The sequence below is a fragment of the Rhipicephalus microplus genome, chromosome 5, assembly GCF_043290135.1.
Source record: "Rhipicephalus microplus isolate Deutch F79 chromosome 5, USDA_Rmic, whole genome shotgun sequence".
NCBI lineage: Eukaryota > Metazoa > Arthropoda > Arachnida > Ixodida > Ixodidae > Rhipicephalus > Rhipicephalus microplus.
In genome coordinates, this window is record NC_134704.1 from 221,097,783 (window position 1) to 221,122,512 (window position 24,730).

Genomic DNA, 24,730 nt, shown 5'->3' on the forward strand with positions numbered 1-24,730 from the left:
AAGCACACGCGATTTCCCTTCCTAACTTACCGTTATCGAAACACGTTGCGCTTCCAGGTCATTCCTTCAGCAAGATAAAAGCTACAATTCTAGAGTCAGGCTTTAGCTCCCATCGTGACAGAGAAGTCCGGGAATCATATCTCATCCACAAATTCAGTACCATTGCTTTCGGTCTCAACGAAAATCCCGGCACCTTAACGTTCTTGCGCCAGTAATATGTCATGCGCATTGATCACCTTTTATTATTATATCCTTGAAAATTGTCCGTAACAGTGTAGGTGCTGTTTTTCACGTGTTAATCTTCTGTTATCGGTGTTTTTTTCGTCACCACATGAGCTGTCAATTGCTGTTGAATCTTCTTGTTACGCGAGTATGTTACTGACGAACAGTATGTTGATACATTTTGAACGCATTTTTTCCACGTGTATTGATTGTACCTATCTACAATCCGTGTGACCAACTGGCATATAAGTGGTTACCATTGCTGTGTTTTGTTTCATTCTGACGAAGGCCGGGCCCACGGTCGAAACGTCAAGTAAAAAATCTTTTCACTTGTGAGTCAAACTCCTTTTATTCTCCTATTATTCCCGGATCCGGCGACAAACGCTCCTCCAATATATATATATATATATATATATATATATATATTGTCGCGGTACAGCACGAACCAAAGGCAGATAAATGTTGACACAGTGACTCTACGCAGCCGAACAGCAAGATCAGCTTCTTTATCTGCCATCAGCCATAGCTCCACCACCTGGTGTCCGCCGAATCCTTCTATCGTCGTTTTGGTCCACCAGTACACACGTGCCATTTTCCCTTATCTTGGTGAGCATCGCCCCGATGCTAACCCAAAAGTGCACTTTTTTGTTTTTGTTTTTAAAGAAATGCCTTGCGCACTCATTACCTTTCATAAGGCTTCATGCGCACAACGTGAACTAGTTCAGGACAGTGTTGGCGAAACCTCTGTCGCCGGTCTGGTAAACGAGTGTTCTGCGGCGAGAATTGTAGTGGCTCGCGTCGTACTCTTGTTGTTGCTGGATTCGCAAGCGTGCTAGTTGCCTTGCTTCTTCCACTCGTTCTGTAAACATCTCGGCGTCCAGGCGATGTCGTCGCATTCGTGCGCTACCATCGCATCTAACATGGTTCGTACTTCCCTTCCCTGAATTAGGCTGAACGAGGTCATTCGGGTTCTTTCTTGCTTGGCCGTGTTGTATGCAAACGTGATGTATGGCAAGATTTCGTCCCAATTTTGTGTTCGACGTCTATGTACATTGAAAGCAGGTCTTCAATTGTTTTGTACAGACGCTCTGTAAGCCCATTCGTTTGCGGGTGGTAGGCGGTGGTCTTACGATGGGTTGTTCCACTCAGCATGAGGACTTGATTCAAAAGAGCTGCCTTGAATGCGGTTCCTCTGTCCGTGATTACGACGCTTGGTGCTCCATGCCGCAGGACAACCTTCTCAATGAAAAATTGTGCCACCTCCGCTGCTGTACCTCTCTGGATAGCCTTTGTTTCAGCATAACGGGTAAGGTAATCAGTCGCGACAATAATCCAGCGGTTCCCAGCAGTACAAGTAGAAAGTGGGTCCGAAATAGCCATGCCAATCTGGTCGAATGATGTACTTGGGACCTGCACGGGCTGCAGGAGGCCAGCTGGTTTGGTCAGCGGTTACTTCCATCGCTGGCAGTCGAGGCAAGTATGAACATGATGTTTTAGGGCTATGGTAAGTCTTAGCTAGAAGTAGTGCTGCCGTACTCTGGCCAACGTTCTCCTGTAACCTAAGTGGCCTGAAGTCACCTCGTTGTGGCATGCTTCGAGTACTTCGGAGCGATGGGCCGCTGAGATGACAAGCAAATACGCAGATCCTGTCGAAGAGAAGTTTTTTTTGTATAGTCCTCCGCCCCGTAAGCAAAATGATGACAGCACTCTTACGAAAACAGTTGGTGCCTTCTGAGACCTTCTGTCCAGGTAATTAATTAGGGCAAGTAACTCAGGGTTGCCACGTTGCTGCTGCGCAATAGCGGTCGAGTCAAGCACACCGAGAAATGCTGTTTCCTCCTCATCGGATAGAGTTGCCAATTCAATGGGTGAGCGGGATAGACAGTCGGCGTCCATGTGGCAGTTCCCTGACTTGTGTATGACCGTCATGTCGTACTCCTGCAGCCTGAGACTTCAACGCGCTAATCTCCTGGTAGGATCTTTAAGGTTTGTCAACCAACAGAGTCAATGGTGGTCGCTGATGACCTTGAAAGGGCGGCCGTATAAATACAGGCGAAACTTTGTGACCGCCCATACCATGGCGAGGCATTCCTTCTCAGTCGTGGAGTAATTAGTCTCGGCGCGTGTTAGTGTTCGGCTTGCATAGGCAATTACGTTTTCTATGTTTTCTTGCAGCTGCACAAGCACAGCTCTCAAACCAACATTGCTGGAATCAGTTTGTAACATGGTTGGGGCTTTCTCATCAAAGTGGGCAACCTCTGGAGGCGTCTGTAGTCGCTGGCGGAGCTTCCTCTTCGTTGCTCCATTGGAAGACAACGTATTCTCTCGTGAGGCGGGTTAACGGTGATGCGATGCGTGCGAAGTCCACGATGAATCACCTATAATACGCACAAAGTCCAAGGAATCGTCGGACAGCCTTCTTATCAGTCGGCACCGGAAACTGTGCAACAGCTGCGATCTTTTCAGGATCAGGATGAACGCCTGCGTGACTGACAACGTGACCAAGAAATTGCAGCTCTTCATAGCAAAAGTGGAACTTTTCAGGCTTCAACGTCAAGCCCGCGGACCGTATGGCTTGTAAAACTGCCTCAAGTCTTTTAAGGTGCTGGTCAAATGTTGCGGCAAAAACTATGACATCATCAAGGTAGACCAAGCCGGTTTTCCACTTCAACCCAGAAAGTACGGTATCCATGAGTCTTTGAAAGGTAGCAGGCGCTGAGCATAAACCAAAGGGCAAGACTTTAAATTCATATAAGCCATCTGGTGTCACAAAAGCAGTCTTCTCGCGGTCTCTTTGGTCTACCTCGATTTGCCAATACCCACGCCTTAAGTCCATCGATGAAAAGTAACGAGCATGCCGAAGTCTGTCGAGAGAGTCATCTATACGAGGAAGTGGATACACATCCCTCTTTGTCACCTGAGTTTTCGGTAATCTACACAAAAGCACAGGCTGCCGTTTTTTTTTTTTTAACGAGGACTACAGGTGACGCCCAAGGGCTTTTTGAGGGCTGAATGGCCTCATCTTCTAGCATTTTCTCGACTTGCTCTTGTATTACTTCGCGTTCCTTTGGAGCCTAGCAATAGGGGTTTTGATGAATTGGTCTCGCCACATCCTCGGTAATTATCCGATGCTTGGTTAGAGGCATGCGGCCAACTTTTGATTTTGTCGAAAAGCAGTCTTTGAATTCAGCCAGCAGCTCATGAAGCCTCTTTCGCTCGTGCTTAGGCAAAGTAGTGCTAACGTCGAGAACTGGTGCTGAATCAAGTTTTGGCGCCTCGTCAACTACTGCCAAGCAGCCTTCTGCCTCTGTGATATCGTTGAAGTAAGCCACGGCCATGCCTTTTGGAAGGTGCCGGCGCTCATCACTAAAATTTGTCAGAAACAAGTCCGTGCATCCAGCGGCGACACTGACGATACCTCTAGCAACGGAAATGCCGTGTGTGAGGAGGAGCAAGCTTATTCAGTCTGCTAGTCTTCACCGTCAAACTGGACAGCGGCTGCCACAGAAACAAGCGTGCATGACCGAGGAGAGAGAACCACATTGTCATCAGTTAGACGCAATTGGTTTGGTCACGCCTGTGTACAAGCAGGTGCGCCTGCACTGTTGCGGAACGTAATCAAACTGTCTGGGATATTGATGACGGTGCCGTACTCTCGTTAAAAGTCCATACCAATAATTAAATCCTTGCAGCATGCGGCGAGAATGACGAATGACTCAACGAAGGAAGAACCTCTTATGTCAATTCTTGCTGTGCATCTTCCAGAGGGCATCAATAACTGACCACCTGCCGTCCTTATTTGAGGGCCTGTCCACGGCGTCTTCACTTTCTTGAGGCAGATGGCGAGGTCCTGACTGATAATAGAAAAGTCGGCACCGGTGTCGACTAAGGCTGTTACTTTCTGGCCGTCAAGAAAAACAATAAGGTCGGCGGTCACGATGTTGTCGCTTTCATGTCTTGTCAGATTTACAGCGTCGTGTGATGGGGGCTTTTCATCGTCATCTTCATGGCCTGCAACCTTACCCCCAGAGGTCGCCGTCCTCAGTTTTTCCGGTGCGGACTGGGTGACCTTTTTGCGTTAAGGTCCGCGGAGGTACGTCGGTGTGACGAAGGTGAATGAGCGGGAGAAGGAGAGCGGGATTGACGTCCCAAACCTGGCTGGCGGGTAGGTATTGCCTCCTTGTCAGGAGTACGGTAGTCGTAGAAGTGAGAACTGGCTCCGTGGAAAGAGGTGTGCTCCCGGCGTGGTATGTATTCTTCGTTCGCACGTCGATCGTCAGACCATGTTCGAAGAGGGCGGAACGAATCACTGCGGTGCCAGCAATGACGGGCAATATGACCTGCACCTCCGCAGTTAAAGCATAGTGGACGTCAATCGATTGCGTCTGTTCTTCGGAGTGGTGGACGTCTGAGCCTCCCTTCTTGCGACGATGTCCATGATGCTGCTGTGGACAGCTGGTGGTACATCGGTTGACTAGGCGGTCGGCTCAAGGTCTGCTCTGAGGGGCCGTCGGGTTGAATAAAATACTAAGTCAATGGCCATCCGAAACAAACGGCAAAGCAATGAAGGTGCTGCAACACTTCTTCAAAGAAACGAAGATTAGTGACTATTGAGCGGACAAAAGTTAAAAGTTAGCGTGTCGTCTACGTGTTTGTTCTGCCGCCCATATAGGAGAACTTTTGCTCTCACCCATGTAGGACTGTATATATGTATATATGCCATTGTTTATTTTTTCATATGTTTATTTGTACCAATTAAGTGGAAAGGAATAGCTGTCGCAAAGTAACGGTGACAAAAACTCTTTCGTTTATTTTCTATTTCGATAAAGAAAGGGGGCCGTCAGCACTGGGTGGTATGGCGGCGATGTACCAGATGGTGAACGTCGCAGAGCGGCGGTGTAGCTCATGGGACGGTGCTGGCCATCAGGACTAGCGGTAGAAAATGCATGGCGGATTTCGTCGCGTACCAGTTCAGCGACGGATGCAACGAGGGTTTGAGCAACTGGAGTCCGGAACTTTTGCAGTTCTTCGCGAACTAGTATCTCGCTAATGAGGTCTCGCAGGGAGCTTTGATTCTCAGGTATGGCGGCAGCATTGATTGGGGCGCTACTAGACATTCGATGATACTGCCCGCATCATTGATGGAGGGCTTGCTCAATAGCCGTAGCCTCCTTGATAAAGTCAACTACGGTACTTGGAGGGTGGCGCAGTACCGGTCGCAACCATGACTTGAGTGGTGGTCCCGAATAAATTCTGCAACCTTTGTCTTCAGCTCTAGATATGCTGTGGTCTATCATTGAAACAATGTTTTCTTCTGAATGCTTGAGTTGTGATCTGATCCTTCTTCGTCTGCCAGCAGTTAACAGTGCACTCGATCTGCCTGCTGATCATAGCCATATGTTCCACTGTTATCACACCAGTGAGCATTGCAGGAAGCAATAAGGAAAGAGTATCTGACAAGATTTGAGCAGCAAGAATATCTGTACAAAGATCTTTCAGTTATTGTCTGCGATTCACAGCTCTCAGTTGCCTTCCTGTGCACTACCATCCCAGAACATGTTTCATACACTTCAGACTAGCTTTCTTTATGCCTTGGTGAACTCGATCACTCCTTTCTTTAACGCTATCGTGAACTGCTGTTAGCTGCCGGTTGACAGTTGAGTATGAGAACAAAAAAAAAAAAAGAGCTCAGGTTACAGATGAATTCAAAAGACAAGAGCAAAACGCAAAATGGGGCTCAACTACGGCACAAGGTTGGTAATAAACAAAGTGATTCCTATCACTGGGATGTCGACGGTTGACTTCACTTGACCATAGTGGGACATTTCATGACTGTTTTTTTTTTTAATTCGGCCTATATTCCGGTTATACGTATGCCATCATTCCTATGAAGGAGGCATACAAAGTACTTTGGTTTGAAAAGTGGTGCCACGACACATGACATTAAAAATGTTATCGCCACTGAATCAAGAGACATAGCAGATCTCCCTATTCAAAGAAGTCTTGTGGAAAAAGGGGTGCGAATCATTAGGAGAATTTTAAAGAAACAATTGAGGTGAAAAAAAAAGACGTTGGGCTGCGATTAGTTGCTTACAAGATGGCACCAAAGAAGGGTGCCATCCTATAAGGTGTTACTAAGAAAGGAGACTGAAAATGATGTTGCCCAATGCCTGTGCCATTCTAAAAATTAAGGCCTGTGAACATCACCAGAGATGAGGACACTAGTGTCACTAGGAACAGGCGACACTGTTCAAGTTAAAAGAGGGTCATAGGTAACCACAGCACACAATACTTCCAGGTCCTATCATAATAGAAGGAAGGGTCCTCTGCCCCAAGCACCAGCACCTACTTCTGACCGGTGAAGGCTTTCAGCAACACACACAAGATTTCAGCAAACACACTGAATGCATCCTGTGCGGCAAGCACACCAGCAACTTTGGTGAGAAATTCGAAGAGACGATGGCGGTCACCACAATGGTTGAGCTACAGCAGAACCTCTCAGCAGTTTGCGTGACCGCCTCCTGGTTGCTGGATATTGCAAGAGCAAACTCTGCAACCTTCCTGGGTTTGCTCTTGGTATATCAAACAGTACCTGTGCCCGCCGGATCTACAAGGGATGTGCGATTTCCTCAAGCATTCGGTAGCACATGCTTGAAGAATAAGCCACATTTTGTGCTCGGAGGCAGGTTCATTTTTGGTGGTGGCCTGCTCGACTGAGCCAGCATACAGACCACGGTGCTGCTTGAAAGAATGATGACCAAGAGAATCACCAAGTTCCTTCGGAACACTGTGCGACCGACGCTCAGGAAAAAGAAAAGACTGACTCAAGGTGAAGTGCATCTTCTTGGTGATTGCTTTATGCCGGATGAAGTTAACAAGGTTGCTTTTTCAAGAGGCCTTTCCCCATATGTGCCTGAAGGTGAGCAAATAAGATGAATGTCTGACTGTATCAATGTGTGCGCTCAAAGGTCGTTGGATAAGCGAAGGCCCTTGGCTGAAAAGTTCGTCGTAGAGAAATAGTCTTAGGGTTTGCTTGTCAGATAAGGAGGGAATGTTTGTGGTCATTAAAGAGGGCATTTTTAATAAAAAATCTGAGGCAGATGTTTAATAATTTCAAAAGAGTGGACGTTCAAACAGGGAGGCCGAAACAGGGAAGGTCACTGCTATGCTGCAAGATGTGTGTGGTCTCGTCAATAGAGTAAAAAAGGCAATAAACTGTTAAACTCCGAAGTTTTTCTTCGCAATAAGAACCCATAAACTCAATTCTCCGTCCAGAGCCATTATTTCAGAAAACGGGACTTGGCCATCTCAGATATTATGTCTGTTTTTTTCCCCGTAACAATATCGACTTACTTGCAGATGCACCTGGGAACCCTCAATGTTGCCAATCCTCTTGCAGTCAAGAACTCGAAATGTGTAGTAGATTTTTCTCAGAACTAGTAACCAGGGTTCATGTTCAGCATTCAGCATCAACATCAAGGATACATTACTGGGTGGTGAACTCCTGCAGTGCTAAATCTTCTGTTGTTGAGTAAATTAAGTCAAGTTCGTTGACAGTTGTGACATTTCCTTGGAAAACTTTCCAGAATTACTGACGTTTTACTTGCAGTCTATGTTTGTAGAATGGAAAAGGGGCATTTACGTCCAAAAATCTAGGGTTTGCATTGAATCTAGGGTGGCACCGATTTAGGGTTATATTTTCCTGGGTCAAGTCGACAGGTTTATTGCCAAAGTTGCACAACTTGTCCTGCCACCTTTTTCAGTATGTAAATGATTCCTGAAATTTAATCAAAATTGGCAGTCAGCATTGAATAAGAACTGATTAGTATTAAACATTTTTAAGGATTCTTGCCATGGATTAAAGTTCACCTACGAGCAACCAGAAAAAAAAAAGTTTTACTTTTTAGATATTAGACTGCACTTTCATGAGGAACATTCGTGTTGGCTCTACAAGCTTGCCGTTTACTGGCCATTCTAAAATAGTCAAGCCCGCCATTATTGATGCCGCACTGCAAGCTGCACTCCAGAAAATGTGCACACATGCGACAAAGAAAAGTTTCCTGAGCCGAGTTGAAAGGCTAAGTTGACGGGCTACCATGATACGGATATCTTGAGGGGCTGTCAAAAACTAACCAAGTGGGTCAAAGGCGTTAATAGGATGCGTAGAAAAAAAGAGCGCATGCAAAAACTATGTACCATCTCCCCGAAGGAAACCCTGATGGAATGCGAAGCAGCAGCGGTGCGCATGGCGTTGACCTGGTTGAAACGGGCGTGGAAGCGGGTGCTGAAAAAACGCTTTGAAGCAAACTCGGTGCAGCGTTCACTCGAGTTAACGCTTGTTTGAAACGCAAGGACACGGGAGGCAGGTCCGGTTTTCTGTAAGTTTCATCGCAGAAAGACGTTGCTACGGAGAGAGTGATGTTAACGCGAGTGCAGTGTGAGGAATAGTGTGACCTACTTGGCACCGCCCCAAAACCTGCGACCAGAGAAGCATGGTGCGGATGGAGGGCAGCGTTACACAGACTAGTCAAAGAGCTGCTTCGCATCTAAAATCAGTTGTAGTCCCCTACTTGCACAAGTTTTCCCTTTGCTCGAGGAGTGTGGCCAGTAGGTATGGGGTGTGTGTTGTACTGTCAGCTCCCAATAAGATGTCGTATATTTGCTCCCGCTTGCTTAGAAGTTCGGATTTGCGCACTCTCTCCAGAAAAACAATAGATATGTTCAATGTGAATCACACGTTGTACTGTATTTACTTACGTAAGAAACCCACTTTTTTTTTTCAGAAAAGCTCATGCCAATTTGGGGAGAGGGTTCAATATGCGCAAGAAAAAAAGTCACGGGAGTTACAGCAGCGAAAAACTCGAGTGACGGCTTTGCTTGTTTGGGGTCATGAAATGCATCACAAATCTTTTTTGTAGCCCGAAGCTCTTTTTTTTTTCCTCCCGTAATGAAAGCGCAGGGATCAACGCTGAAGTGTCGTCCAGCCGCTGGGTTCCAATGCTCCAGCGCATGCTGTTTGTAACCAGCCATGTAGCTAGTGAAGCAGGTGTCCCAACTAAGTTCACAACGACAAACCCGACAACAACAAACTCAGAGTTTCACCACAAAGGCGAAGCAATGAGTGCGATAGCAACAACTTAGAGTGTAATGCTGAGGATAGCAGATTGAAATGTGCAGTTCCCTATTCGCGCACACATAATGCACAAAAACAAGACACACAGGACGAGAGTGAAATAACAACGTTTACCGCTCGACACGTAACACGCTGTTTAAACAAAAACAATGCACTAAACGTAACCACAGGTACAGATGAGGGCGAACAAGTGTCCCTGTTATTACTTCAGTATGCTTGAAAAGCACACTCTTTTCGCAAATTGGGCCTCCCCAGCGAGCAAAGTGATTTTTGTGCACCCAGCAACTACTAAACCCAATCACTCCGGTCAAAGCCGTAGGCACACGATTCTTCATATCAAAGGATAAGGGTGTGCGTGCAAGCGTCTGAACCCCCCCCCCCCTCCCAATTCGAGCGGCAAACTACGCGTGGGAGATAAGCGCGTGTCGGCGCATCCATCCAAGCTGCACACACCTAGCGCGGGTGGCTTTTTTTTTCTTTTTTGAGTTTTTGTATATATATAGATACGTATACATATACAGTGAGTGACACCGACTTCGGCAGCAAAACCCAGCTGAGAGTGTTCATATAACTGCAATAAAACGCAGCGTCGGATTTCGGCGCAGAAACGTTGCGGGTGCATAACGCGCAGTCGGCAAATGGTGAACGCGCGGTGTGTTTCTACATCACGGGCGTGCCAGTTTGAAGGCTACGCGTTATAGAGTGTCATATAATAATGAAACTCTATGCATGGCCTTCAAAATGGCAGGAGTGCGGAACGTTTTGGCGCGCTCGCCATCTTGGAGGCCATGCTCTATGCCACGCGCCTTGTTTTCGTGCCGCTGTGCTTGCTTGACGCTATCAGCAAAGAGTTTTCTCCTGCATTGGACAAATGGCGCTTTGCCATAAAATGTAAGGGTCACGACCTTCAAATTTTTACGGACGTCGTCTGCACTTGCACTGCTCGCAACTTTTTAGCATGGTTGCAAAACTATGTTTTCAATTTTAGTGCATTCTTATTTTGTGATCTAATGTCTTGATTTATTGTTGTTTCAACCGTCAATGGCACTGGCTATCACACCAAAAAAAAAATGAACAGATACATTAGAAAAAAGTTTTTTTCTTTTTTGAAGGCTAAGGTCAGGGGTGGGTTTAATATGCGAGTAAATAAGGTATATTGGTCACACTATCATGCGGGGGGGAGGGGGGGGGTGCTTACATAGAACACACCAGGATGCATCAATGTAAAATTAAGAAAACAGTTAGCCTCAATAACGACTTCCGGTTATTTGAAATTGCAAGCACATTGCAGAGAGTGCAGCTGCCAGCCGATGGCAGAGAAAACCACTTGTTTGTTTGGCATGGGGACAAATGCACTAAAAAGGTGATGGAAGCATTTTACATTGAAAGAGAGGAAGAAAGGTGCATGAGTGAATGGCCTATGGCTCTTGGTGAAATGTAGACACAGCAATGTTGCGTTACAGCGATTATTTTTTGTGAACAACTAAGCATGTTTTTCTCAGTAGAAGGTTTGTTATTTTCTCTCGGGTGTTTACACACTAAAGTGCAACAGATAGCTGGGAGTGTTGGTATGTTTTTTGTGCGTGCTAAGAAATTTATTAATAAAAAAATTTATAATATGTTTACACACAAGTTGCATTTCGTCATAAAGGTAATCTTTGTATCCTACTTGCTCTGCTGCACAGATGCCATGGTGTGCTGCATAAGTAGAGCCTTGATATATGTGCATGTGCCTTCCAAAAAAATTTTTAGTTGCGACTTCAGCGCCTGTGTTTTCTCTTTTTTTCACTGTTTTTACATCTGAAGCATGAAGGCAGGCCAGCCATCAGAGGCCAAGCCCTAACTGGTGCCAAGCAACCCAGGCTTCATTCTTCATTCCCCCCCCGCCCCCCCTGCATATTGTGCACATATAAGTATGAAGTGGTGCCCAGTATTCAATGGCACTATACACAACCTGACATTACTCATGTAGTGCATTTTCAATCTTTGATTAATTGATTGATATGTGGGGTTTATGTCCCAGAACCATCATATGATTATGAAAGACGCCGTAGTGGAGGGCTCCGGAAATTTCGACCACCTGGGGTTCTTTTACGTGCACCCAAATCTGAGCACACGGGCCTGCAGTACTGTCACTTCCATGAAAAATGTATTCGATCCCACGACCTGCAGGTTCGCAGCCAAGTGCCACAGCCACTAGACCACTGCTGCGGGGCCACCTTCAACCTTTCTACGTGCACTAACGTGCTGCAAGTATTTTTTTGTTTCCATGCAATCGTTCCAGCCTCAGGACAATGCTTTTCCACAGCACACTTCGAGATGCAAACTTTTTTTTCTCTTTGAATGTGACAGGTAATCTCAAACTAAATGTTTTACATCTTATCTATTGCTTGGCTCACCTGAATGTCTTAGAACAGTCTGGAATGCCCTTGATTATTATTGCAATTAAATAACATGCCCAAAACAAAGGATACAGTATGTATGTGGAATTGGGAATGCATGTGGATACAAAAGATTTGTGCTAGAATACAAGTGGGAGACACATTTGATCTGGAGGTAACTTCATCAACAACTACAAAGCTCAGCGCTGCTCTTGCACTGTCAGTATTACATCTTTTGGGGGGCACAGGTCTGACTAATATGAACTTCTCCCTCTACCGCTTTGACTCATGGAATCATAAAAACACACTAAAGAGCACAGCGATTTTTTATGTATTAGTGAAATACAATTTCAAAATACCAAGAATGCCACCCTTACCGCCACACAATGCTTGGTAAGTGAGAAAACAAGCGAAAAGAAAATGTGGGTGGAGACGCCCACACCAAACACCATGACGTCATATATTTTTAAGGTGTATACTGGGTCCAACGTAGGCCGATGAAATGAAGTACATTGTCATCTGTGGGGGTCACAGATCTAGGATATCAACTTTCAGAAAATTTTATCAAGCCGATCTTATGAAAAATACATTTTGAAAATTTTTCAAGTCCTGTGCCAACATTTCGGCACAATAATTAACAATAAAACTTCAAACTTGATTTTTTCCTCAATAATTAATTAGGATGCTGAAACATGACTATGGAGTTCTAAGAATACAGTTTGTCAATTTAATGAATGAATGAAAAAACTTCCTCAATGGTCCCGCAAATCGATGTCCCGACTCGGGTCTCCCATGTCAGCACATGGAAAACCCGAGCCGGGACATCTGTCCGCTGCTTCAAGGGCCTGCTCAACTGCCCAGAGTTGGTCAATCAAAACGAAGCCATAGTTTCATTTTAGTGTGCCTTCAAATGTCACAACCACATCTATCCTAAAAATTTTGCTATCCAAGCACTGCTGGAGCAAGGACAGGAGTAAAAGAAAGCTCTCTGGATCAACTCACTACATCGGACAGAATGAGTGACAGCATCTGAGCAGTGGTCTGTCGCAGCAGGCCCCCGCCCTTGACAGCCGATATGCGCTTGCGAACTGCGTTGATCTCCGTGATGCGAGCCCCATTCGACTGCAGCAGCTGCGTGGTTCGAGTGACATCTTTCAGGGTCAAGGGCGGCACTGGGTATGTCAGCAAAGCCGAGCCACCACCTGCACAACAAGTGGGTGAGACAACAATGGTGATTACAGAAAAACACATACGTGTTGCAAGTGTCAACTATGCAATCAATCAGACCAGACAGTGTCCACCTCAGTGGCCGAGTGATGCATATGTACTTACAGAATGAGGGGCAAAAATATGTGCTTTTGAACAGACACAAGAGATGGTGCAAGCAGTAGAATCATGAAATATACGCCAGTCTTGCACTCGGGCACAAATTTTTGATCATGTAAGGAAAGATGTATCAATATGTCAGAAACAGCAAGCGTTACGCGAAGTCCAGCATGACAACAATACAAAACCGGCTTGATAAACCCACTGCACAGAACAGTGGCTGTGGCTCCGTAAGCCAGCGCGTAACTTTCAGAGCAGTGAGGTCGTTGGTGCGAATCGTGCTACAAACTTCTTTCCTTTTTTTTTTGGGAGGGGGGAGCAGTTTTAACATAGCAACATTAGCATTAATGCTCCAAGGGTGCCACTTCATTAATATCATCATCATCATCAGCCTGACTACGTCCACTGCAGGACAAAGACTTCTCCCATGTTCCGCCAGTTAAACCGATCCTGTGCATGCTGCTGCCAATTTATACCCGCAAACTTCTTAATCTCATCTGCCCACCTAACCTCCTGTCTCCCCCTAACCCGCTTCCCTTCTCTGGGAATCCAGTTTGTTACCCTTAATGACCAGCGGTTATCCTGTCTATGCGCTACATGCCCGGCCCCTGTCCATTTCTTCTTCTTTATTTCAACTATGATATCTTTAACCCCCGTTTGTCCCCTAATCCACTCTGCTCTCTTCTTATCTCTTAAGGTTTCACCTACCCTTTTTCTTTCCATTGCTCGCTGCGTCGTCCTCAATTTAAGCTGAACCCTCTTTGTAAGTCTCCAGGTTTCTGCTTCGTAGCTAAGTACCGGCAAGATACAGCTGTTATATACCTTCCTCTTGAGGGATAGTGGCAATCTACCTGTCATAATTTGAGAGTGCTTGCCGAATGTGCTCCACCCCATTCTTATTCTTCTAGTTACTTCAATCTCAGGGTTCGGCTCCGCGGTTATTAGCTGCCCTAAGTAGACATAGTCTTTTACAACTTGAAGGGCACTATTACCTATCTCGAAGCGCTGCTCTTTTCCGAGGTTGTTGTACATTACTTTCGTTTTCTGCAGATTAATTTTAAGACCCACCTTTCTGCTCTCCTTGTCTAACTCCGTAATCATGAGTTGCAATTCGTCCCCTGAGTTACTCAGCAATGCAATGTCATCGGCGAAGCGCAGATTACTAAGGTACTCTCCATTAACTCTTATCGCTAACTGTTCCCATTCTAGGCTTCTGAAAACCTCCTGTAAGCATGCGGTAAATAGCATTGGGGAGATTGTGTCTCTTTGCCTTACACCCTTCTTGATTGGTATTCTGTTGCTTTCTTTATGAAGCACCATGGTAGCAGTTGATCCTCTGTAGATTTCTTCCAGAATGTTTATACATACTTCATCTATGCCCTGATTCCATAGTGTCTGCATGACGGCTGATATTTCTACTGAATCAAATGCCTTATCATAATCTATGAAGGCTATGTATAGTGGTTGGTTATATTCTGAGCATTTCTCTATTACCTGATTGACAGTATGAATGTGGTCAATTGTTGAAAAGCCTGTTCGAAATCCTGCTTGCTCCTTTGGTTGATTGAATTCTAATGTTTTCTTTACTCTGTTAGCAATTACCTTTGTAAATAGCTTGTATACTACAGAGAGCAAGCTGATCAGCCTGTAATTCTTCAAGTCCTTGTCATCTCCTTTCTTATGTATTAAGATGATGTTAGCGTTCTTCCAAGACTCTGGTACTCTTCCCGTCAGGAGACACCTCGTAAACAGCGTGGCTAGTTTTTCTAACACAATCTGTCCTCCATCTTTCAGCAGATCTGATGTTACCTGATCCTCACCAGCAGCTTTGCCTCTTTGCATGCTCTCCAAAGCTTTTCTGACTTCTTCTATCATTACTGGTGGGGTGTCATCTGGGTTACTGCCAGTTCTTATAGTATTAGGGTCGTGGTTGACTCCGCTACTGTACAGATCTCTGTAAAACTCCTCCGCTATTTTAACTATCCTATTCATATTGGTAGTTATTTTGCCTTGTTTATCCCTTAGTGCATACATTCGATTTTTGCCTATTCCGAGTTTCCTCTTCACTGGTTCGACGCTTCCTCTGTTTTTCAAAGCGTGTTCAATTCTCTCCATGTTATACCTTCTTACATCGCATACCTTACGCCTATTAACCAGCTTCGAAAGTTCTGCCAGTTCTATTTTGTCTGTTGTACTTGAGACTTTCATGATTTGACGCTTCTTAATTAGATTCTTCGTTTCCTGGGAAAGCTTGCCAGTGTCTTGTCTAACTACCCTGCCCCCAACTTTCACTGCACACACCGTAATGGTACTCGTCAGATTATCATTCATTGTATCTACGCTAAGGTTGGTTTCCTAAGAGCTGAGTACCTGTTCTGAAGCGACACTCTGAATTCCTGTACTTTCCCTCTCAGTGCTAGCTCATTGATTGGCTTCTTGCATATCAGTTTCTGTCGTTCCTTCTTCAAGTTTAGGCTAATTCGAGAGCGTACCATTCTGTGGTCACTGCATCGTACTTTGCCAACCACTTCAACATCCTGCACGATTCCTGGGTGTGCACTCATTATAAAGTCTATTTCGTTCTTATTTTCGCCATTAGGGCTCCTCTATGTCCACTTGCGGTTTTCTCGTTTTCAGTAGAAGGTATTCAAAATCGGTAAATTATTGTGTTCTGTGAATTCTACTAGTAGTTCTCTTCTGGCGTTTTTAGTACCAGTGCCATAATCTCCTACTGCCTGGTCGCCAGCCTGCTTCTTCCCTACCTTTGCATTAAAGTCGCACATCACTATAGTATACTGTGTTTTTATCTTACTCATTGCAGATTCCATGTCTTCACAGTAGCTTTCAACTGAAGCGTCATCATGGCTGGATGTAGGCGCGTAAGCCTGTACCACCTTCATCTTGTATCTGTTATTCAATTTAATGACGATACCTACCACCCTTTCATTAATGCTATAGTATTCCTCTATGTTGCCAGCTATATTTCTGTGAATTAGAAACCCCACTCCCAGTTCTCTTCTGTCTGCCAAGCCCCGATAGCAAAGGGCGTGCCCATTCTGTAGCACCGTATAGGCCTCATCTGTCCTCCTAACCTCACTGAGCCCTATTATATCCCATTTAACACCCTCTAGCTCCTCGAATAGTACAGCTAGACATCCCTCACTAGATAAGGTTTTAGCGTTAAACGTTGCCAAGTTCAGGTTCCAATGGCGGCTTGTGCGGATCCAGAGATTTTTAGCACCCTCTGCAGATCTGAACGCCGCCGTTGCAGATCTGACCGCCGTGGTCAGTTGCTTCGCAGCTGCTGGGGACTGAGGGCCGTGAGTTAATTGACGTATGCATGTGGGAAGTAGTGGCCAGATACTGCACCAGGGTGGCCAATCCTTCTCTGGTGAGGGTGTGCGTTCCCAGCGGTGGTTATCGGTGAGGCCGCACACCAGGCCTCTTAATGCAGTTCCATCACCACGCGGATTTTTTTTTATCCGGTTTGGAACTGCGCGGCACCGCGTTTTGAGCCACGGACCTTTGCATGGAGGCTGACGCTCTAACCACTACGCCATCGCCGCCTTGCGATGGCCTAGTGGTTATTTATAGTGGCGTAGTGGTCATTTATTTGTATATATGCCCACAATATATATATATTTATTTATATATAATGCCCACAATATATATATATATATATATATTGTTGATTGATATGTGTGTCTAACGTCCCAAAACCACCATATGATTATGAGAGACGCCGTAGTGGAGGGCTCCGGAAATTTCGACCACCTGGGGTTCTTTAACGTGCACCCAAATCTGAGCACACGGGCCTACAACATTTCCGCCTTCATCGAAAATGCAGCCGCCGCAGTATATATATATATATATATATATTGTGACGAGCGAGACAGAGAACAAGAGACAACACCCGATCCTGGGACAGCTGTTCTTATTCTGACTTCATCTTCCTCCTCCTTGCTCTAGCTATCCGCGCGCCAAAGCCCCAGTGTCTTTCTTGGTCATAATACTCGGCCTTGACTGCGCGCGCGGAGCTGGCGGCAAAGTTTTTATGGGCAGGCTTGGCTGCATCGTGGTGGTCAGCCCGGACCACAATGCAAGATGGAGCGACGGTCTGGGGAAAGCGTCTCTGGTGGACGGCACTGGCTGCCTCGAGCCGGTCGCTCTTTTCCACACCAATGTCTCTTGAAAAAGTGCTGTGGACTCAGGCGGCCGGCACTGGCTGCCCCGTTGTGGCCAACGCTCTCGGCCATGATGCGATTTTGTCCAGGTATCTGCCAGAAGTCTGGTGGTCGATACTGGCTGCATCTCGGAGGTCGGCTTCGACCACGCTGGAACTAGGTGCCGGAGTCTGCCACAAGTCTATCGGGAGTTTGAGACTGGCTGCATCCTTGTGGTTGGTCTCGACCATGCAGAGACTTTCTGTGGGAAGCAGCTAAACATGCACCTGACAGCGTGCTTCGGACGGGCCGCAAAATCAGCGGCTGACGTAAAACGCCGGACGAGGGTTGCCGAAAGCGTATCCCAAGCTGGTGTCAAGAGTGGGTACACAACTTCTGTGATGTGTGGCCGAAAACATAATTCATGGCTGGTCTTGGCACCTGCGGCAGGACATTCTGTGAAGCTGTCATCGTATTGGCTGCGTCTGTGGGGTCCCTCTCGTGGACGCAATGCCTCGCCTTGCGGGGCTGTCGAACACTCTGGTCGGTGACCATGGCTATCTCGTAGCGGTCGCAGCACGCTTAGCAGGCAATTCCGTTGGTACAGTTTGGGGCACTGGTCTTCACTGCTGTCGGCGTTCTGGACAGGCTGCGATGCCAATTGCTGAGACTCGAGGGTGGTCTTGTTGCCTTTTGTCAGGCTGGAGGACTGCGATGAGACATGGAGCTGCCGCCCCACTTGAGCTCGATATATAGTAGTGGGCGCGTTGACGAAGGGTGCAGCTACCCTGTGCCCCTCTGTATCTCTCCCCACAAAAGAGGACGGGGCGGCCGATGGCTGACACGAATTTGGGTCCGGTACCAGCAGCGAGTCTGGAAGCTCATGTGGAGAACTGGAGTGCTCAGCTGCAGCCTCGAGATGGAACCCTTCTTGAACTCCATCCTCGGTACTGGTCAGGTTGGACTGGGTGGTGGAAGGGAAATCGGAAAGTGTCCGGCCAAAGGCAGCTATGAGCTTGGAGCTCCACTCTACCCAGGACTGTAGCTTGAAGTCTTCATACCGGTGCCACGCCGCTGCACCTTCCCGAAGACGGTCTATAGCCACGGTCCATTTCTGAGATTCCGTCTAGGCCTCGCGCATTGCTATGGCGTTGACGGTTGCCACCAGCTGTCGGCGTCGTTCCGGACCCCGTGGAATTCCGGTAGTTCGCAGACGGCTGGTGATTGTGAGGTGGCAGGTGGCAATGCAGAGATCACTGACAGGAAGCAGTCGAGCTGGTGTGAGAGCTCGATCAGAGAAGACCGAAGCTCCCTGCGTTGCTCCGGTGTGCTAGCCTCAAGGTTGTATGAGGCAGCTACATCCAACACTGCGTTAATGCCACACAATGCTGGCAACATTGTAGGAGCTCGCTCGGCGATCAACGGTGTCAGTTTGCTGGTCTCGGCGCGGAGCAGTGTGATGGTACGCCGCAGTTCCACAGCACTGTCGCACGAGGCTTCTGAACCGCTTTGGTTCGCGTCCATGAAGTACGTGGTTCTAGTAGTATTCACGGTGGTGACACGCACGTCCAAGGAAGCATGAACAGTGTTTCTTGGCGGCTTATGTGTTGGAAGAGTACCGGACAGGGAATGCGGGCCGTGGGAAGCTTGAACAGCATTCCCAAAGGACAGGAGCCCGTGCGTATTACGGCCGCGAAGTGGTAGCATAGTGTCCATTGGGCGATGCCCTGGTACCACAGAGGAGGTATGGACACCGTCCACTGATGATCCGATGGGCAGCTGAAGCGGCGGCCGGGTTATTGACTCCATCGCCAAAGAAGCGTGAACGGCGTTCCTGGATGGAGAAGCCCGCGCTGCCGACGAACCACGAAGACACGCACCGGTGGCTTCCCGCAGTGAGTTCACTTGTCGGCTTGCGCTGACGGCAGAATCCATAGCCAAGGACGCGTGGACAGCGTCCCTTGTGAAATGGTACCGATAACGTGTACTGCAGCCACCGAGAAGGTCTTGACGCCGTTCCCGAACAGTGGTGGCAGTGGCGGCAGGTGAACAGCTGCCGAGGAGGCCCTGACGCCGTCCTCAAGCGGCGCTTATCACAGCTGTCCTGGATGACGAAGCCGGGACGTAAGACTTCTTCTTCGTCGACTGCGTCATTGTAATGTACTAGACAGAGAACAAGAGACAACACCCGGCCCTGGGCCAGTTGTTCTTATTCTGACTTCGTCTTCCTCCTCCTTGCTCTAGCTATCCGCACGCCGAAGCGCCAGCGTCTTTTTTGGTCATGACAATATATATATATATATATCCGCAGTAAAGAAGACGCACATACGAAGTGATTTTATTGACGTTTCGGTTGCGGATCCGGCCTTCATCAGACTACAGTTTATGGCATGAGTGCTGTTTATATACATGTGCATATCAATAAGATAAATATATGAAAACCGGCATGAAAGGTGATATATGGGCATATATAAATGCAAGTCACACAATTTAAAGGGCACCTGATGCACGTGTAAAAAGATATTGTTTCCATGTGCGAGCACATTGTTTACGAATAAAAGATAAAGTGCTTAAGATAAAGCACATAACATGAAGAGTAGTCCGACCGGTGATAGCAAGGTGAAAAAAAGAAGAAAAAATTAATAACAAAAAAATCACAAAGAGCTATATCAAAGACGATACAAAGCTGCTACGTAATCAACCGATAAAGACAATGTAGTGCGACTTGCTGAGCAAGGTAGAGAACAGATAGACAGGGTGATACATGTTACCCAGATAGGCAACTAAGTTTTTCTACAATTTCATTTAGACCAGACGCGACGGCGTCGAACTTATAGATGAGGAATGATTCACAGGCTTCTCTACCATAAGTTGTGTGGAAACCAGATTTAAGTAATATGAAATGTGGATTTTCAAAAAAGTGGTCAGGGAGGTGCACGTGTCTTGAAATGGGCAAGTGGGACAAGGTGTTAGCATGAGATTTATGGTTGTTGAAACGCAGTTTAAAAGGCCCTTCTGTTTGACCAATGTACTGTATTTCACATAGTGCACATTCTATCATGTATATCACGTTCTTAGAATGGCAGTCAAGACTGCCTTTGATTTTTAAGGGAAAGTTAGAACCAGTAATGGTGACTTGTTGGCATGTGCGCATATATGGGCATACTTTGCATCGTGATTTTCGGCAAGGATGGCACCCGATCGTGTCAGGACTGTCTGCTTTTGACGATGATGACGACGAGAGTATGTCTCGAATATTTTTAGCTTTGCGATACACTGGTTAAGCTGGTTCGGTGAAAATAGATCGTAAGCATTCACTTTGCATTAGAATATTGTGGTGCTTTGTCAGCACATTCGAAACATGCGGAACTGACGCAGAATGGGTAAGGACTAAGTTTGCCTGCGGTGAGGGAGTCGAGTTTTTAGCAGTGCACAACAACGTGCTGCGATTATACATGTCGGCACGTTTTATTGCATCATCAATTAATTCGGTGGATGTTTTTGCTTGACTAGAGCATTCTTTAGTGTTCTGCAATTTTTTTGAAACTGTGATTGCTCTGAGCAGATTCCTTCAAAGCGTAAGGCCTGACTGTAAGCGATGCTAGTTTTGCAATGTTTCATGTGGCTACTGTCAAAGTGCAAATACTGTTGCCGGTCTGTAGGCTTCCTGTATAGAGCAGTGGATAGTTTATCATTTACAACCGAAATGCTTACATCAAGAAAACTAAGCGTTGATGTGGAATAGGTGTGAGAAAAGATATTGATGGATGGCATCATTACAGTCAGATATGAAAGAAAGAAACTCCTGTACCCCATGCGGCCAAATAAGGAAAATGTAATCGATGTAACGTTTATAATAAAAAGGTTTCAGCATGCGGGTTACAAAAATTCACTTTCAAGCTGGCCCATGAATATATTGGCGTAGTTGGGTCTGATACGCGTACCCATTGACGTGCCACAAACTTGGACATAACGTTGCCCTTCAAATTGAAAGTTATTTAGATCTAACATGAGCCTGAGCAGTACTGCTAATGTGTTGCTGTCGATAAATTTACCAGGTGATGCTGCTTCATAGGACCTGGCGACTGCCGCTATTCCATCTACAAGCGGAATGTTGGTGTATAAAGACGCTACGTCTAACGTGACCAAAAAAGAACCTTGAGGAATAATCAGATCAATTATACCAGAAACAAAGTCGGTAGTGTCCTTTGCTTAAGACGGAAGTGATGCTAGGATACTACTGATGAGAAAATCGACATAGCTGGACAATTTTTCTGTGACAGTACCTATACCTAAAATAATGGGACGGCCGGGGTTGTTTATCTTGTGTATTTTAGGCAAAAGGTAAAAATGACCGAGAACAGGATTTAGGGGAATAAGAAAATAAATCGCACTGTCAGGCACCTTTTTGTTTTCTAGAAGCTCTAGCAAAGTGCTCTGGAAAAGAAATTTAAATTGATCAGTGGGGTCATGATCTAGACGCTTGTAAAAACTCGTGTCTGCTACCTGTCTTTGGGCCTCTGCTTCGTAATCAGACTTGTTCAATACGACAACAGCCCCACCTTTGTCCGCAGGCTTGATAGCGTTCTCGTTACGAGAGGACAAGGCATTTAGTGCTTTCATTTCACTGGTGGATAGGTTACAGTGAAACGGCGTTTGCTTTCAATACGATTGTAGTACATCTTTTTGCACAGCTTTGATATACATATCTAAGCATTTGTCTCGTTGTGAAGGAGGTACCCAACGTTTTCCAGAAGGTAATGCTTGTGGAACCATTTGTATTTTGCTGGTCATGAAAAAACTCGCATAAGGATAGGTGGCGGGCAAAATTATCCAAGTTTTTCCGTAATTGAAATTCACTGTGTCTGCCTGTGGCAGAAAGAAATTGAGACCGCGGCACAGAACACTGCGCTCCTCAGCAGTTAGTACAATGTCCGAAATATTTACTATATTGTTCTGCTCTTTGATGATATGTTTGTCAATGGAAGGTGACAAAGAAGTATCGGGGTAAGCTTGTACCAGATTCGTTTGCAAAGGGACGTAATTACATGCATTGTTCTGGCTAGGGCACCAAACACCGTCACGCGACATTATCTTGACTTTCAATGCGTAGATTTCACGATGCTTTTTAGATGTGAATGCCTCTAATGCGGCGGACTAATTAGACGACAGGCATATATTTGCTGAAATTTGATTTTGTTGGTGCAAGATTTTTTTGCTTGAAGAACGATAATGATCAAGGATAACTCGGGTGAGTTGTACTGAAGCATTTCTTAATATGTTGTCCCACCTATCTATATTTTGCTGAGACACGTTAGATAGGGCTGGTTTCACAATGGCATGTAGACCCTTAAGTGCAACAGACACGGTTAAGCAGGTGTTCAATGTATCTACATGTAGGTCGTTTTGAACGCGTTTTTTCTACGACCTTCCTTAACCTTAAAAATTCCTTTGAACAGAGGCAAGAAGTGTTTTTACCGGGAGACAAAGTCTTTAGTCAATCGGCAGGTCCCTGTTGCATGGCTTGAGTATGGCTGCGAAGCTTGTAGCGGTGACCACTGGCTGAGGGACTTGTAGGGTCCTTTGCTGAATGCAAAGGTCCAATTGACGAACCTCTCGTAGCGGAGTCTGTCCGGTAACTTTTCGAAGCAACCTTGTTGCGATAGTCCTGCGTCACTCGCTTGTGGGGTGATGGAGGCTTCTGACGGGAAGCACAATTTCTTGTTTGGCCAGTCACCAGCGCTGCGACACACGACTCACGCACAACCGTAGTCCTCCTTGCGCTGACAGTCAATGCATGTTCGGACGTAATGTTTTACCTCTGCTGCGATTCTTGGCCAGTAATATTTTTTTTTGACGCGTGTCAGCGTTCTTGTGAAACCGAGGTGACCCGCAGTGGCTTCGTCATGACAGGCTTGTAAAATTTCTCTGCGGAGAGCTTCAGGAACTACCAGCAGATAGCTTCTCCTTGTTGATGAGAAATTTTTTTTGTACAGAATTCTGTCCTATAAACAGAATGACGATAAGTTCTTCGAAAACACCCTTGGTGCATTGTTGGCTCATTCGTTCAAGAATTCTATAAGCAGGTTGAGCTCCCGATCATCTTGTTGTTGCCGAGAAATGATACCTGCATCAACAACTCCTGAAAAACCTGTGAATTCATCATCCTCTGTAGCCGGTGATTCAATCCGTGACCTTGACAAACAGTCAGCGTCTAAGTGTTGCTTTACGGTCTTGTAAACTATGGCCATGTCGTACTCATGAAACCGTAAGCTCCATCATGCTAAACGTCCAGATGGGTCTTTCATGCTGTTTAACCAGCAAAGAGAGTGAAGTCACTTACGACTTGGAAAGCGCGGCCTTATAAGTACGGGCATAACTTCGCAACTGCCAAAATGACAGCTAGACACTCCTTCTCCGTTGTTGAGTAGTTGGACTCGGCGGATGTCAACATTCTGCTAGCGTAGGCAACTACTCTTTATACACCATCTTGGCATTGGACAAGAACAGCACCTAGGCTCACATTGCTGGCATCTGGATGGATGGCTGTTGGTGCATTCTCGTCGAAGTTAGCAAGGACGAGTGGAGTTTGTAGACGCTGTGGCAGCTAATGACATTGAACGAAGCTTCTCGCTCTTCACCCCATACAAACATAATGTCTTCCCTTGTAAGGTGGGTGAGTGGAAAGGCGATGCGTGCAAAGCCTGCTATAAATCACCGGTACTAGGCGCAGAGACCCAGAAAACGCCGGACCGCTTTCTTATTAACAGGCCTTGCGAACTTTGCGACGGCTGCAGTTTTATCTGGGTCAGGCTTCACACCTTCGCAACTAACCACGTGTCCCAGGAACTGTAGTTCTTCGAAGCCGAAGTGGCATTTTTCTGGCTTGAGTGTGAGTCCAGCGGACCGTATGGCTTGAAGGACTGACAGTAACAGCTTTAGATGTTCTTCAAACGTGGCCGAAAAAAACAATCACGTCGACGAGATACACAAGGCATATTTTCATTTTAGGCCGGGCATAATGATATCCATTAGTCTCTGAAACGTGGCTGGGGCTGAGCATAGACCGAAAGAGAGGACTTTAAATTCATAAAGCCCGTCTGGCATCACAAAGACGGTCTTTTCTCGGTAGCGCTCATCTACTTCTATTTGCCAGTATCTGCTTTTAAGGTCCATAGACGAGATGTAGCGCGCTTGCCGTAGCCTGTCCAAAGAGTCATCGATCGGTGGTAATGAATAAACGTCTTTTTTTGTAACGTGGTTCAACTTACGATAATCGGTGCAGAAACGCAAGCTGCCATCTTTCTTTTTCATGAGTACCACTGGTGATGCCCAAGGACTCTTTGATGATTGGATTACATCATCCTCTTTCCGTGTAGGCGGAAATGTTGTAGGCTCGTGTACTCAGATTTGTGTGGACGTTAAAGAACCCCGTCGAAATTGGTCGAAATTTCCGGAGCCCTCCACTCTAGCGTCTCTCATAATCATATGGTGGTTTTGGGACG

The 24,730-nt window shown here is 46.2% G+C and overlaps 2 protein-coding genes across 7 annotated transcripts in view; one reads left to right on the plus strand and one right to left on the minus strand.

Annotated features, from left to right (window-relative positions):
* Window positions 1-24,730, plus strand: part of Mon1 (vacuolar fusion protein MON1 homolog) — a 476,225-nt gene that overhangs the window by 401,283 nt on the left and 50,212 nt on the right. The window lies entirely within an intron of this gene.
* Window positions 1-24,730, minus strand: part of LOC119173510 (glycerate kinase) — a 270,522-nt gene that overhangs the window by 104,440 nt on the left and 141,352 nt on the right. For all 6 annotated transcript variants that reach the window (XM_075896529.1, XM_075896530.1, XM_075896528.1 and 3 more), the window contains one exon: window positions 12,739-12,938. In XM_075896529.1, coding sequence (XP_075752644.1) covers window positions 12,739-12,938 — 200 coding nt within the window. The remainder of the gene's footprint in view (window positions 1-12,738; window positions 12,939-24,730) is intronic.